The 13449-nt window shown below is 40.4% G+C and overlaps 2 protein-coding genes across 2 annotated transcripts in view; one reads left to right on the top strand and one right to left on the bottom strand.

Moving 5' to 3' along the window:
* adcy7 (adenylate cyclase 7) overlaps positions 1–3463 on the top strand; it is a 72680-nt gene extending 69217 nt beyond the window's left edge. Inside the window, exons 25-26 of the mRNA XM_087793548.1 lie at positions 1808–1932; positions 2713–3463. Of these exons, the coding sequence (XP_087649674.1) occupies positions 1808–1932; positions 2713–2859 (272 nt within the window). The 3' untranslated portion in view covers positions 2860–3463. The remainder of the gene's footprint in view (positions 1–1807; positions 1933–2712) is intronic.
* On the bottom strand, positions 3196–12780 carry brd7 (bromodomain containing 7). The gene is made up of 17 exons (XM_087793549.1): positions 12686–12780; positions 11505–11698; positions 11339–11429; positions 11108–11168; positions 10879–11023; positions 9576–9686; positions 9231–9379; positions 8737–8851; positions 8502–8577; positions 7299–7406; positions 7103–7238; positions 5936–6047; positions 5684–5743; positions 5256–5325; positions 5005–5148; positions 4809–4940; positions 3196–3333 (listed from the first exon to the last, which is right to left on the bottom strand). Exons 1-17 carry the CDS (start codon positions 12732–12734, stop codon positions 3266–3268), a joined length of 1821 nt encoding a protein of 606 aa, XP_087649675.1. The 5' UTR covers positions 12735–12780; the 3' UTR covers positions 3196–3265.
* Between the last annotated feature and the right edge of the window lie 669 nt (positions 12781–13449).

Genomic DNA, 13449 nt, shown 5'->3' with positions numbered 1-13449 from the left:
GCATTCTGGGAGGTTCCTTAGGTTCTGTCTTTTTACAGAAACAAGTTTGTGTTGAATTGAAACGACTCCATTAATGTTGTGGGTCGTAGTAACTCAAACTTGGGCAAAGTTTGACTGTATTAATGTGGCCCTCGTGAGGTCAAAGGTTATGGGGCCCTCATGAGGTCAAAGGTCATGTAGAAGTTTGGAGGAAAATTAAATTTCCCAGGAGGACAAATGGCATAATGTGACTGCTGTGAGGAAGCACTTTTCAGACTGGAATGAAAGGAGAAAAAATGATGTTATTTTATTTTAACTTCATTTAATTTATACATTGACCCTAAAAAGCGTTAATATTAATAAGTTAATAAGATAAAAACGCATTTACAATCAAACTTATTTTAAGATGAATTTAATTTTCTTTTTGGTGGCCCTCGGCCAAAAGAAAGAAAAACGGGGCGAAAAGAGAGTAAAGAATTATATTATATTATTTTATTTGAACTTTTTATTAATATATTTATATAATTATCTATTGTATACTTTAGATTTTATTCAAATGTGACCCTAAAACACATTTATATTTATAAGTTTATACGATTTTCTTTTAAAAGTTTATCTAATCTAATATGCAATCAAAAATATTTTAAGATGCATTTCATTTTCTTTTTGGTGAGAATTTATTTTTTTCAAGTCCAAAACAAGGAACTTTACCAGTTGAAATGGTAATAAATAATACAATGAAAAGAATTTAGACATGACAGTTTTTAATAGTTTTACTTGGTCGTCACGAGGGCCACATAAATGGGCCACATTGCCAAAAACTGTGTAGCAATTTTGCTTTGTATTTAATTGTATTATTTATTACTTGTTTGACTTAAATGACTTTTGTCCTCCGTTTTGGGCATAAATATATATAAAAAACACTTGGGAAAAAAGTGCTATATTGTTATTAAAGTTTTATCTAAAATACAGTAAAATAATTACCTCGATTTTATGCCGTTTCCTCTTAAAGTCGTTCTATTATATTTAGGGTTTTTTTTCCTTTTATTTTTGACTTAGGGCCCCTTACAACCCTCACTGTATAAAATTTGGCCCCGAAAATGTATTTGCCCACCACTTGTGTTGCCTTCTGGCCAATAGATGACAGCAATCATTATGGTCAAATATATCCTAAGAGATCCTGGCTGAGGACAAGAGGATACAGTGACTCCAGCAGCTTTTAAAGCTGATGTTTGGACATATTTTGGTTTGAAAACAAATGCAATCAGTTACGACTTCGTCAAGAGTCATGTGGTCTGTAAATTCTGCAACACCAGAGTCAAGTACTCGACAATACTACACATATATACTTGTTACTACAGTATGGCAATATATCGTATCGTTGACACTGTGTCGTGATACATATCGTACCGAAATATTCTTGCAAATACAAACCCTTAGTCCAAAATGAGAATCATTTTCAAAGATGGTCAGCGAGTAAACTGACCTTCACAACTGACCTGAAGCTCATTCATCTGACGCGTCCGATGGCTCCGAGTCTGGAGCGACTCCCGGGAAGCAGATCCATGCGGCGGGAAAACATTTACATGTCAGCGGAGATAAGAAGCGACACCAGGCGTAAACACAGAAGCCTGACACCGACCACCGGACTCTAATCAGCCTTTAGTGTAAACTCTGAGGAGAAGATTCCTGCGGTTACTTCATGTTCGTCACAACATCCACTTTAAATGTCTCGCTGGAGTGAAGAAAACATCTTCTTCTGATGACTGGAGGTTGTTTTCTCGTACGTTTCTGACTCCTGCCTCTGACTGGTGTGTCGTCTGAGCAGGAATCAACCACGGGCCGGTCATCGCCGGAGTCATCGGGGCCAGGAAGCCACAGTACGACATCTGGGGGAACACGGTCAACGTGGCCAGCAGGATGGAGAGCACGGGGGAGCTCGGCAAGATCCAGGTACTCTTGGAAATAAATAATACTTCAATATCGCAATACTTTTATCCAAATATTCTATCGATATTTACAATTAACATGCTGGTCATGTTTCTGTTGTCATTAAACCATCCGGCCACTAGATGGCAGCAGTCATTACATCCTCCGCAGCTAAAGCAATAATTAAATCCCAGCTTTGACTGAGGATGAGAGGATACAGTAATGTATGCACTGTATACAGTATATTAATATTTATAAATTAAAAAAACATATTCTATTTTTGTTTCATCTGGATAGCTTGTATACAATAAAATAATTTGATGTATTATATATCCCAGTGATGACTGAGGATGAGAGGATACAGTCGACTCTTTTAAAGCTGATGTTTGGACATATTTTGGTTTCAAAACAAATGAAAGCCGTACATTTACAATTAACATGCAAATATTCACAGTGTTTGTTTATTTTTTGTGTTGGAATTAAATCTCTGGCCACTAGATGGCAGCAGTCATTACATCTTCTAAAGATGATGACTGAGGACGAGAGGATACAGTGGACTCCAGCAGCTTTTTAAGCTGATGTCGGAACATATTTTGGTTTCAAAACAAATGAAAGCAGTTACGACTTCGTCAAGAGTCATGTGGTCTGTAAATTCTGCAACACCAGAGTCAAGTACTGGACAATACTACACATATATACTTGTTACTACAGTATCACGATATTGTTGCTCTTGTATCGCCTGGTTATTAACACACACAATTCTAAACCACACCCTGGCCGTGACTCACTCTCCTGACCCCGCAGGTGACGAAGGAGACGTCGGACGTGCTCAGGAACCTGGGGTACTCGTGCGAGTGCCGCGGCTTCATCAACGTGAAGGGCAAAGGTGAACTCAAGACCTTCTTCGTGTGCACGGACATGAGCAAGCAGCAGGGGATGGGTCTGAGCTGAGGCCGCTGGTCAGCCCTGCAGATGGCGCTGTGGCGCAGCGGGACTTCCTGTAAAAAAACTGACAGGGACACGGGTCCGCCGCGGACCGGAACCGGGTCCTGTGGTGGGACGCGACTCTAAAGGGGGCGGAGCCTCTGGCGTCAGTGAGTCTGTGATGGTCAGTATCGCTTCTTCTTTAGTGCGCCCGTCTGTACGTTTTCATTTAGACGCTTCTGTGTACGACGCCGACGCCCGACTCGGGTCGGAATGTAAATCGGACTGCCTCTGGACTCTCGACACCACCTGTTGCCATGGTAACGACCACTCATGACCAGTGAATAAATGTTGGACAGGAAGTAAAATATTTGATTTTTATTGGTTGAAATGTCAGAAAAAAAAAAGAAAAATTAAATAAAGATGCTGGAGGTCACATGACGACGACCGGAGCGTCCGGGCCGAGCGACGACGTGTCCATGTGGTCAGTGTTGTCCAGCACTGGAGAACGACAACAACCGTCAATCAATGTTTTTTCCTGTGAATGAGACTCGAACCCTTTCACTGCTGCAGCTGTACAGGTTCTTTTTTCTCGTCCGGTTCTAATAAATCTCCCTTTTTTCAAAATGCATGACGTGTTCAATGACGGTGAATCAACTTTTGAGTGTTTTACGGTATCAACGGCTTAAATTATTTAACTTTCTAAGAATTCTTAAATTATACAATATTACTAAACATATTTACGTGAGATAACTTTTAATCCTGGATTTGAAGTCAACATCAGCCTGTTTTTATCCGTCTGTAGGACCTGGACTATGATTCTTCATAACTGAGAGTTAAAAAATGTAAAACGACTAAAATAAAAATTACTTTCCGACTCATTTTTTAACTCAAAAATGCTCGACAAACACTGCTGTCTGAATCTCACTCCCTCTCAGTGAACTGGGAACTAAAGAAGGGTTGTTACTAGGGGTTTGAGAAAATATGGATGCACCAATAAATCGTATTTCCACGATTACTGTATCCGTATTCAAGAGCTTTTTTTTCTTTCAAAAATATGTTTTGGCTTTTAAATAATATTTAATTTTTTGATCATAGTTATTTTTATTTTAATAAAGTGTTTATAAACTAAAAATTATTTATTTTTATTACAATTAACATGCGAATATTCATGGCGTTTGTTCATTTTTGTGTTGCAATTAAACTTCTGGCCGCTAGAGGTCAGCAGTCATGACGTCGAGAAACAATCTCCTGGCAATGACTGAGGATCAGAGGATACAGCCGCTTTTAAAGCTAATGTTTGGACATATTTTGGTGAAGCAGTTACGACTTCGTCAAGAGTCAAGTACTCGACAATACTATGTCTTAACAAGAAGGATCTGTCTCGCCTGCAGTTGATACAGAACTCTGCAGCAAGAATTCTGACCCGCTCTAGTAGAAGAACTCACATTTCTCTGATCCTTAAAACTCTTCACTGGCTGCCAGTTTCTTTCAGGATCAATTTTTTAATTCTGGTTCTTACTTTCAGATCTATTCATGGTCAGGCTCCTCCTTCCATCACTGATCTGATCCAGCCTTACACCCCAGCTCGGGCTCTGAGGTCTGTGGATCAGAATCTACTGATGGTTCCTGAACACGGTTCAGGACCAGAGGAGAGAAATCCTTCCAGACTGTTGCTCCTAAGCTTTGGAACGATCTTCCTCTCTCTTTGCGCTTGATGGATCTACTGACTCCTTTAAGAAACATCTTAAGACGTTTCTATTTGTTCAGGCTTTTCCTTGATTTTCTGGAACTCCGGTGTTGTTCTCAGTATTATCTTGATCTTTAAAGTATGTACTTTTTTGAGTATTGTTTTGATTGTTTAAGCGCTTTGTGACCCTGGTCTAGAAAAGCGCTATATAAATAAATATTACTTACTTACTTACTACACTTATATTGTGTATTGACTGTCTGTACGAACACACTCTGACACACACCTGTGGTCAGGTCCAGTAGCGGCTCTGCAGGGACGGAGATGCCCATGGCCCTCCTGATGGCCTGGACGCTGCTGACGTCACACGGAGCCACTTGTCCCGTCAGCCTGGTCAGGTTCTTGGTCACCTTCTCAGCTGCGGACGAGTCAGGAGGTCAGAGAACTCGGACCGGGCTGATGTATCGTGATCTTGTCATTACCGAGGTTCATCTCCTTGGTGGTCGGGGCCAGCAGGCAGATCATGTTGGGGGGCTGCTTGGCGCTCAGACGCTCCCTCTGGACCTCCTGCAGGTCGCTCAGCAGCTTGGTGGTCTCGTCCAGTTTCTGCTGGATGTCCACGACCCCTGAGACACACGGGAGTCACTCACAGGTGGCGGAGGCTTCTCTGGTTACCTTCACAATCCTCTCTCTGTGCCTGAACATCGGGGACACAAAGGAGGTTCAGTCCTACCTTCGTCCTCCTCCTCCGGACTCTTCTGCTCCTCCGCCTGCTCGCTGTCAGACTTCTCGGCTTCGGTTGCCTGTGAGACGAGAGTGAGGGATGAGTGAAAGGGCGAACAAGGGGCGACACTCTTCGGCGGGAGGAAAAAGTCCACTGGAGCGACGCCAACATCAGCAGAACAGAGGGGCCACTGTAAAGAGTCGGGGGCCCGAGGCCACAGCGCCCCACTGAGGAGGACACGGGGACCGACACAAGCCTCTGTGAGGTCCGAGAAGGAAATGTTGTTTCCACGTGGACCGGCCGGGGTTATTGACACAGCTGCCTCAGAACCGCTCGAGCTCCAGGATCAATGGAAGAACTTGACTCCTGGAACACGTGACCTTCTGCCAGACGTGTTTGCACGGACCGTTAAAACCATTACTGCCCTGTTTCCTCACCTCCGGCTCGTCCTTGTCCTCCGGGGGCTCGGGAACTGGCTCGGGCTCAGCGACAGGCGTCTGGAAGTTTAAAGAGGAAGTTGATGAAGACTTAAAAAGCTATGAGGTCACAGACGAACTGTACACAAGCCAGAACATTATGACCACCTTCTGAAAGCACAACTGAGGCTCTAGAGTAAAGTGGTCATAATGTTATGGCTCCAGCGATCGCATGATGATGCAAACATTTTTACAGGTTTAACGACTACTCACAGGCTCCGCCCCCTTCAGGCTCTTCAGATGTTCGCCGTTGGTCATTGCGTCCAGAAAATTGTCGGCCATTTTGTACACGTACTCGTCCGACTTGGCCAGAAACTCTGATAAGCTGTGAAAGAGAAACAAGTTCAAAACTCTGATCCGACCTTCAAAGCTGGTCGTTGAAACCGGGAAAAGGTCTTTTCTGTCTTTTCCTGTTGCATTCAGTTTATTGGTGACGTTTAAATCAATATTTCAGTCCTTTTCTGTAATCAGACCGTGATCATGGATTGCTGTGCTAATGGCTACATCAAAAACTTTGTGGACTTTTCACTAGTATTTGTTCCGAATCCTGTATTTTCTTTGGGTCTAAACCCAGAATACAATGTTTACATAAGACAGGTTTTTATCCTGATACTTACTACAATAGTTATTCGTTTTTTTTTTTTTTTTCTCGTTTGTTTTTTTCTTTTCCTACAGGATATTTGTTTGATAAAAGATCTAATCATACACTTTAAATCATAAACAGTTTTTTTTTATATATATATATATACATACACCTTCAATCAAACAATTTTCAACTATAATCAAACCATTTTTTAGCTAAAATCCAACAATTTTCTACTGTAATCGAACTGTTTTCAATTAAAATCAAACCATTTTCATCTATAATCCAACAATTTAACTGTAATCAAACCATTTTCAACTTTAATCAAAGATATTTTAGTAATGAAAAGTAATAAAAAATTAGACGAATAGTTCTAATTAGTTCCTCCTATTGTTCATCATTTCAAACATGAACGCATATTGATTTCAGTTAAGAAAATCAAACCCAATTCCCGTTCAAGGTGGACTCCAGACCTACGATCCAGCAGTTGCCGTGGCAACCATCAATTCCCCTGCACTAACAACAACTCTCAGACGGAGACAGTCATTAAAGCGTCGACTCCTAAAGAACATCTTGATGCACCTGCTGGCAGGAGCAGCCAAACAACTCGAGCCGTCGCTGCGACGTTTGAGTCGAACAAAATGATTGATTGACAGAAGCTGTCGTTGCTACGACACGTTCAGGACCCGGTGCCGAGCGGCGGCGTCTCGGGTCGCTAACCAGGCTTGAGATGAGATCCAGCTGCGTGAACATCTGGAGAACGACTGAGGGATTCCTGCGGCGACGCGAACACATACCTGTCTGAGCCCTGCAGGCTGGACTCCTCGCCGTAGAGGGAGTAGATGAGGTCGGAGTCGTCCTTGCTGACGTTGGAGAAGCTGGAGTCGTAGGCCGGGGCGTAGGAGGTGTAGGGCCCGTAGTTCATGTACGTCACTGGAGAGACATGTTTTCATCATCATCATCATCATCGACTCGTATAAGACTCGTGTCTACCTGGAGTGACTCTGTTCCTCTTGTCCTCTCGGAACCCCTGGAGAGCGTTGATGCCGTTCTGCAGCCGGTTGTTCATCATCCCCAGCTTCACGGGACAGTAGCCCACGTCTGCAACACAAGACGCTTCTTTACCTGCATCCCTGGTGTCACTTAAGGACAGTTGTGGGGGTCGAGAGTTTAGGCTTTAACTGAAGCCAGCTGGCAAGGAAGGGGATTCTTGAAACATACCAGGAAAAACAAAGATGACCAGATAACCCTGGAATCACGTTAGAAAATAATCTTAATGGACCTTCTGTCCTCTTATCTTCACGAGAAGTCGTCCAATATTCTCCAGTGAAAACAGACTTGATCCTATATTTACGTGTGATGTTTCTTCTCTGACATTATCAAGTTTAGTTTTCATTATATACTGTAGATATAGTTTCATGTTTTACACTGAGATCTATAGAAAGAATTTTTTTTAATGCCCGAGGAAGATTGTTTTTGGCTGGACCGCGATTATTACGCGACAATAGACGACAAATACACAACATCTTGTTGTTGGATGACGATAAACTGATTTTTTAAAATGTCTTTCATCTTGTTCATGAAACTTGCCACATAAAGGTAAATTTACAGTTAAAAATAGATTAAATAGATGTAAAATAAAATAAAAAAGACAGAAGTATTGACGGGAAAGATTGATCTTAATTAAAACAAGATTACTTGATGAAATGCAAAACAAATAATATGTTCAATAAACAAAAGATGCTCAACCATTTTTTTTTCTTTGTTTACAATATGTGGGAGTAGAACGACAATAGTTTGGTTGTTTTTTAGGCTTTAACTGAAAACAGGTTGCGTTACAAAGGTGGTGGTGACGTTTAACTGCCGCCTACACACACGTTCCTTCATGAATCAATCTCAGGGTTATTTGCTCTGTAATTTTTAAGTAAAAATTTGCCAAATACCGAGAGTTTCAAAAATAATTGTGATGGTTTGTTCACTGGAAAAAAAATTAAAATCCTCAAGAGACAGATCTAAACACAGTGATTCATTTCTGTTGATTTAAAAACGTGTTGTTTTTGTGTTTTAAATGGTTCAGAAATGAGTTATGTAATTAGACAACTGTCGCGGTGACTTGACTGACATGTGAACACGTAATTGCCGGCGTAGCCTTAACCAATCAGAATTCATCCTGGCCTGAACTCTGTGGTTGTTTACCTCCAGACGTGGGATCTGCAGGGTTGAGAACCGCCAAGGTGGTGGAACCATCGTTCTTCTGCCTCATGAACTCCAACTGACGACAAGAGTCATTAAAAAAAATTAACATTCATACTAAACAAAAAGACAAACAAACCCTCTTGAGATTCTAAAGTATTTGAGTTCTTTGTTGCATTTTTCTTTTGAAAAACATTTCAAGTTGACCATCACCGGGTTCGCCCTAAAAAAAACTCACGTCACAGTGCAAAACTCTGTTGGACAGCTTTCCTCCAGACTCCTCGATGACCTTGCGGATTTCCTGGAGCTCTTTCTCCGCCTTCGCCGCCTCGTCCTTGGAGTCTTTGTCCTGCCTGCGCGGAGAGCAGCAGATGTGAACATCAGCAACGGGAAATTAAAACGGCACAAGAGCACAACTTCTGTGGAGCCGTCCTTGTCGCTTAGATTCGTCAGCAAAATGTGAGTATTGAGCGAGCGGCGAGCGCCAGCTGAGGAGCTGCTGAACCTTTATTTATGAGGCTTTTTTTTATGATCCCATTTCACACGGCAGCAGGTGTGTGGAGGCTAACGTAGAAGACGAGACTGTTGGAGGACGTTCCTCTCATTCTCCGAAAACTCATTAAATCGTCAGATTTATCGGAAAAAAAACTTCAGGATCTGAAGCTGGGTCATGATCTGTGAGGAATGCTGCACTCGTCTCATCAACTTGTATGTGGTGAGGGGTCAACGGACCTGGGAGTGCCTGCCTGCGAGCTCTCGCCGCCGTCTGTGGTCGTCATTCTCTCTCTTTTCAGGCCGTGACTGGAGCCTCCCAGGTCCTTGGCAGAGGGGTCGAGGCCCGACATGAACTGGATGCTCTGCTTCAGGCTCTGTAGTCTCTCCTGCGATACAAGAAACATCACAACATTTGCTTTTATTTCAGGTTTCAAAGACTCATTGAACTGAGGAAAACTATTCTAGAGATCTGCTGCCCTCTTGTGTTCAGATGTTGGAACATCAAGAGGATTATAAATGCGATGATGACAACACATCTAGATTACAAAAGAAATGTAAGGTCTGTTGGTATGCAAGTATCACCTGACTCAAGATCTTCATCCCAGAGTGCAACAGGTTCCGTGCGGCTCGGTGGTAAATTGTCTCGGGTTTGTTGTACGTCATCGCATTTTCACACATGAGCCTGAAATCGGCCTGTGAAGACAGAAAATGCACACGTGTAAGGCAGGAGCAAATATTTTAAAAACAAGTTTGTGAAGAATTAGTGTTCAATAGCCTTCAATGAACATCAACAACAGAGAACACAACAGATAAGACACCAGGAGTAAACAAGGCTGCTTGCCACGTTCTTTTAAATCAGGGTTTTCAACCTGTGCGTCCGCTACACTCTTTTTGATGTCAACGCTTTTACGAGTGCAGCCGAGAAACTGACTCCGTCTTTGTACAATGTCAGACGCTTTAGAAACAAAGATCATATCGAATGCTCTCATTTATATAGTTCAAATGGAACGGACATATAAAAATAAAAAACACAACTAGACAAGAATGATCCAAATTCACAGTTTAACACAATAAATCCATTAAAAAAAACAGAATTTGGATCAAAAACCTGAAGAAAAAAAACAGCTGATAGACCAAGATTTTCTGCTGTAAATGCCAATTAAATCCAGTTAAATATAATGTATTATTATTCATTTAATTAAGGAATTCTTAAGTAAATAACTGATGAACTGTCATATCTCTGTGATAACGACATGGAAACATAAAAGCAGCAGATAAAAAGAGAGAGAGGAGACGTACATGGAGACAGATAAGTAGAGTTCATGCACATGTGTGATTGATTGACTGAGACGAGTTGAAGAAAAAGACGCTACAACGATTAGTTCCAAGGGGAATAAAATCTATTAAACATCTTAAGGAAAAAAAGGAGTCAAAAGAAAGCCATCGGATCACAAATATATTTAGAGTTTGTGAGAAGAAGGAGGGGGAACCGGACCGTGCGGCTCAAGATCGGATCAAACACAAACCAAGGCGACAAAGTTAAGTGTTTTTCCTTTCATCAACTTTCGACACGTTGCTTCTTTAAGACAGTTGACACCAAAATATTTTACTCATTCTAACAGCTGCACTATGTTTACTAAAGAAAACTTTAAGCTTCATTGAAAACACACGCACACAAACGCGCAGGACGACAAGCCATGATCCAAATGCAAAGGAAAATGTATTTAAATTAAAATCAAAGTTTATTTGACATGAACAAAGATCAAAAGACCAATAGTTTACAGTGAAGTTTCAATGGTTTAGTTTTAAGAAGTGGCAACTGTTGGGTCAACATCTACTCTCCTCCTCAAGACAAGTAAAATCATTGAATAAAATTGTCCTTTACCTTGAGCTCATCCAAAGAGCGATAGATCTCTTTCTTCACCTTGTCCTTTATGGCACTGAAGTCCATCGGCCGCTTGATGATTAAGGAATAACCCGGAGCGATCAGGTCTGTGACCGGAAACGTGAAGAATGCACTCGGATCTTTCCTACACAAAAACAACACAAAGAGTACAGGCGGCTCAGAAATAAATATATGTTGGAATTAATCATATAAAAGAAGGTCTCGGCACCTCTGCAGTTGTCTGATGAGTTGATTTAAAGCCTCCTGCAGAGGAGTCTGCTCTTTCTCGGCTGAGGGAAGAAACATGAGGTAGATGAAGGAAAGTAGTAGATAAAAGATACTGTTTTAAAATGTAAATCAAGACTTAATTCTGGAGTTTTTGACTATACGTTGATGACAACTTCACTTAAACTATTCACAAGTCTGAGCAACAAACATAGAAAACCCTTCACAAAGATACCTTCTAGTTTATCCAGTTCTGTACGAATTGGAGTTCTGCACTGCTCTCTGTCCTCGTCCTCAGTGTCCTGCACCTTCCTCTTCTTGGTCATCTTGAATGAAAGAAACACCATAGATTCAGTCAATCAAAGAAATCAGAGCATCTCATCGTGAAGCATCACCTTTACCTTCTTTTTTCCTTTGTCGCTCTCAGGAGAGCCGAAACTCTTGTCTTTATCCTTCTTCTTTTTCTTCTTCTTGTCCTTCGGTTTATCATAATCCTGCGACTGTTCATCGTAGAAAGTGTCCCGGCTTGAACTTCCCGTCGTCACTTCGTTCCCGGACACTTTTAACACCAACTTCAGAGGCCGTTCACTAAACTCTGTGGACATCGATGTGGCACAACGGTAAGCATCAAGCTGACATGTATCACAAACATATTTTCAAGCTCTATCCCTCAGTTGGGAGTGAATATTCAAATATTTAGAACAACCAAATAATAATAATAAGGGTGACCATACGCACTCTTTTACCTAGACATGCACCATTTAAGCAAGTGCCTGGCCTTCAGGTTGCATGTTCTAACCCCACACTCAATTGTCATTTGTTGTGGTTATTATTGTGTTGCAGCTGCATTTGCAGACTAGCGCTCCAGGCTTCTTTCTTTATTAAATACAGGCATTTACTCTACATATTTTTTTCAACTTTCTTTTTATTATTCAGTGTTGACGCATTTTGTATCATTTATATTTTTCATTAGACATAAGAGACATTATTTTAAGAAATAACTAAACATACACTATAGAGGTTATTCTAAAAATGTAACGCCTTAGTATTTATAAGATTTGTAAGACTAGGAAAGAGATGTTAGAATGTATTTTGTTGAAAATCTATTATTTACAGAGAACTATTAGAGACGATCATTTTTGTAAAGATACATTCTTTGTTGACAATTTTGTCATGAAATGCTTCATATAAATGAATGTATGTTTTACAAACATAATTTTGTTTAACAAGAGGACTGACTGTTCTTTTTATGATTTCAGAATATGTTTTTAACTGAAACTCCACATAGTATTGCGTTTTGTGTTGTTTTAGAATGTAGTCACTTTACGTTAAATTGAAGTCGACATCAAGCTCACGTCTCACAATCGCGAGTATATTTATGCTGTATTCTCCTGTTGGAATTATTAATGGAATATTAAAAACATCCCAAAAATATGAATGAATAAGGTTGCTAGCCTCGATGCTAAGCTAATCGCTACATGCATATAAAAACGAGCACAAAGGAACAATCGCTTCGTTAGCAACACTCGTTCCATTTAAATATCCTTCTTTATAATCCATAACGAAAGAACAAAAGATTCACCTTCAGGCTCCTGTTTGTCGGACCTGTGCTTTTTGTGCTTCTTGCCCATTGTTTGTGTTTTGAATCGACGACCGCGGCGCAGCGTCGCTTGTAGCTTGATGACCTGTGGCCCACACTGCCCCCTCAGGCGGGAGGCCGCAGTGCATAACAGTAGATTTGCTCGGTACCAGGTTAAAAATATGGTGGAATATATTACATGAATTCGCGTTTATAACTTTTCTTATGCGTATTTATTTATTAATAGTTATCTACTTGTATTTTATTATTGCTCTCTGTGCTTTATTTTTCTGTTTAGCACTGTGTGGCCAACGGGCTTTGTTTTAAATGCTTTATAAATAAAAATAGTATTTGTTACAAACGAAATTAAGATACAAATATCTCTTTATTAGATTATTCACAGGATTTTTTTATTGTCCCCTGCCAATTTAAAACTCACTCAACATCTAGTATAAAAAAAGGAATAAATATTTGGATATCATAGTCATTATTTATTATTCCTTCGGTGCAATAATAATTGTGTGCACTTACACTAGGATGTACATATTCATATTCACATAATCATCTTCATATTAAATGTGTATTATTTCCTTAAACAGTGACATTGAATGCTATATATATATATATATATATATATATAATTTGATACATTATATTATGTTACATTAGTATTTTTAGAGTTGTATTCCTGAGTCTGTCGAAACAACAGACTAGATCGAATATTGGCACTTTGACATATATATATATATATATATATATATATATAT

This window comes from Callionymus lyra, chromosome 6 (assembly GCF_982586985.1).
Source record: "Callionymus lyra chromosome 6, fCalLyr1.hap1.1, whole genome shotgun sequence".
NCBI classification, from domain to species: domain Eukaryota; kingdom Metazoa; phylum Chordata; class Actinopteri; order Syngnathiformes; family Callionymidae; genus Callionymus; species Callionymus lyra.
This window is presented reverse-complemented; position numbering and strand designations above follow the sequence as displayed.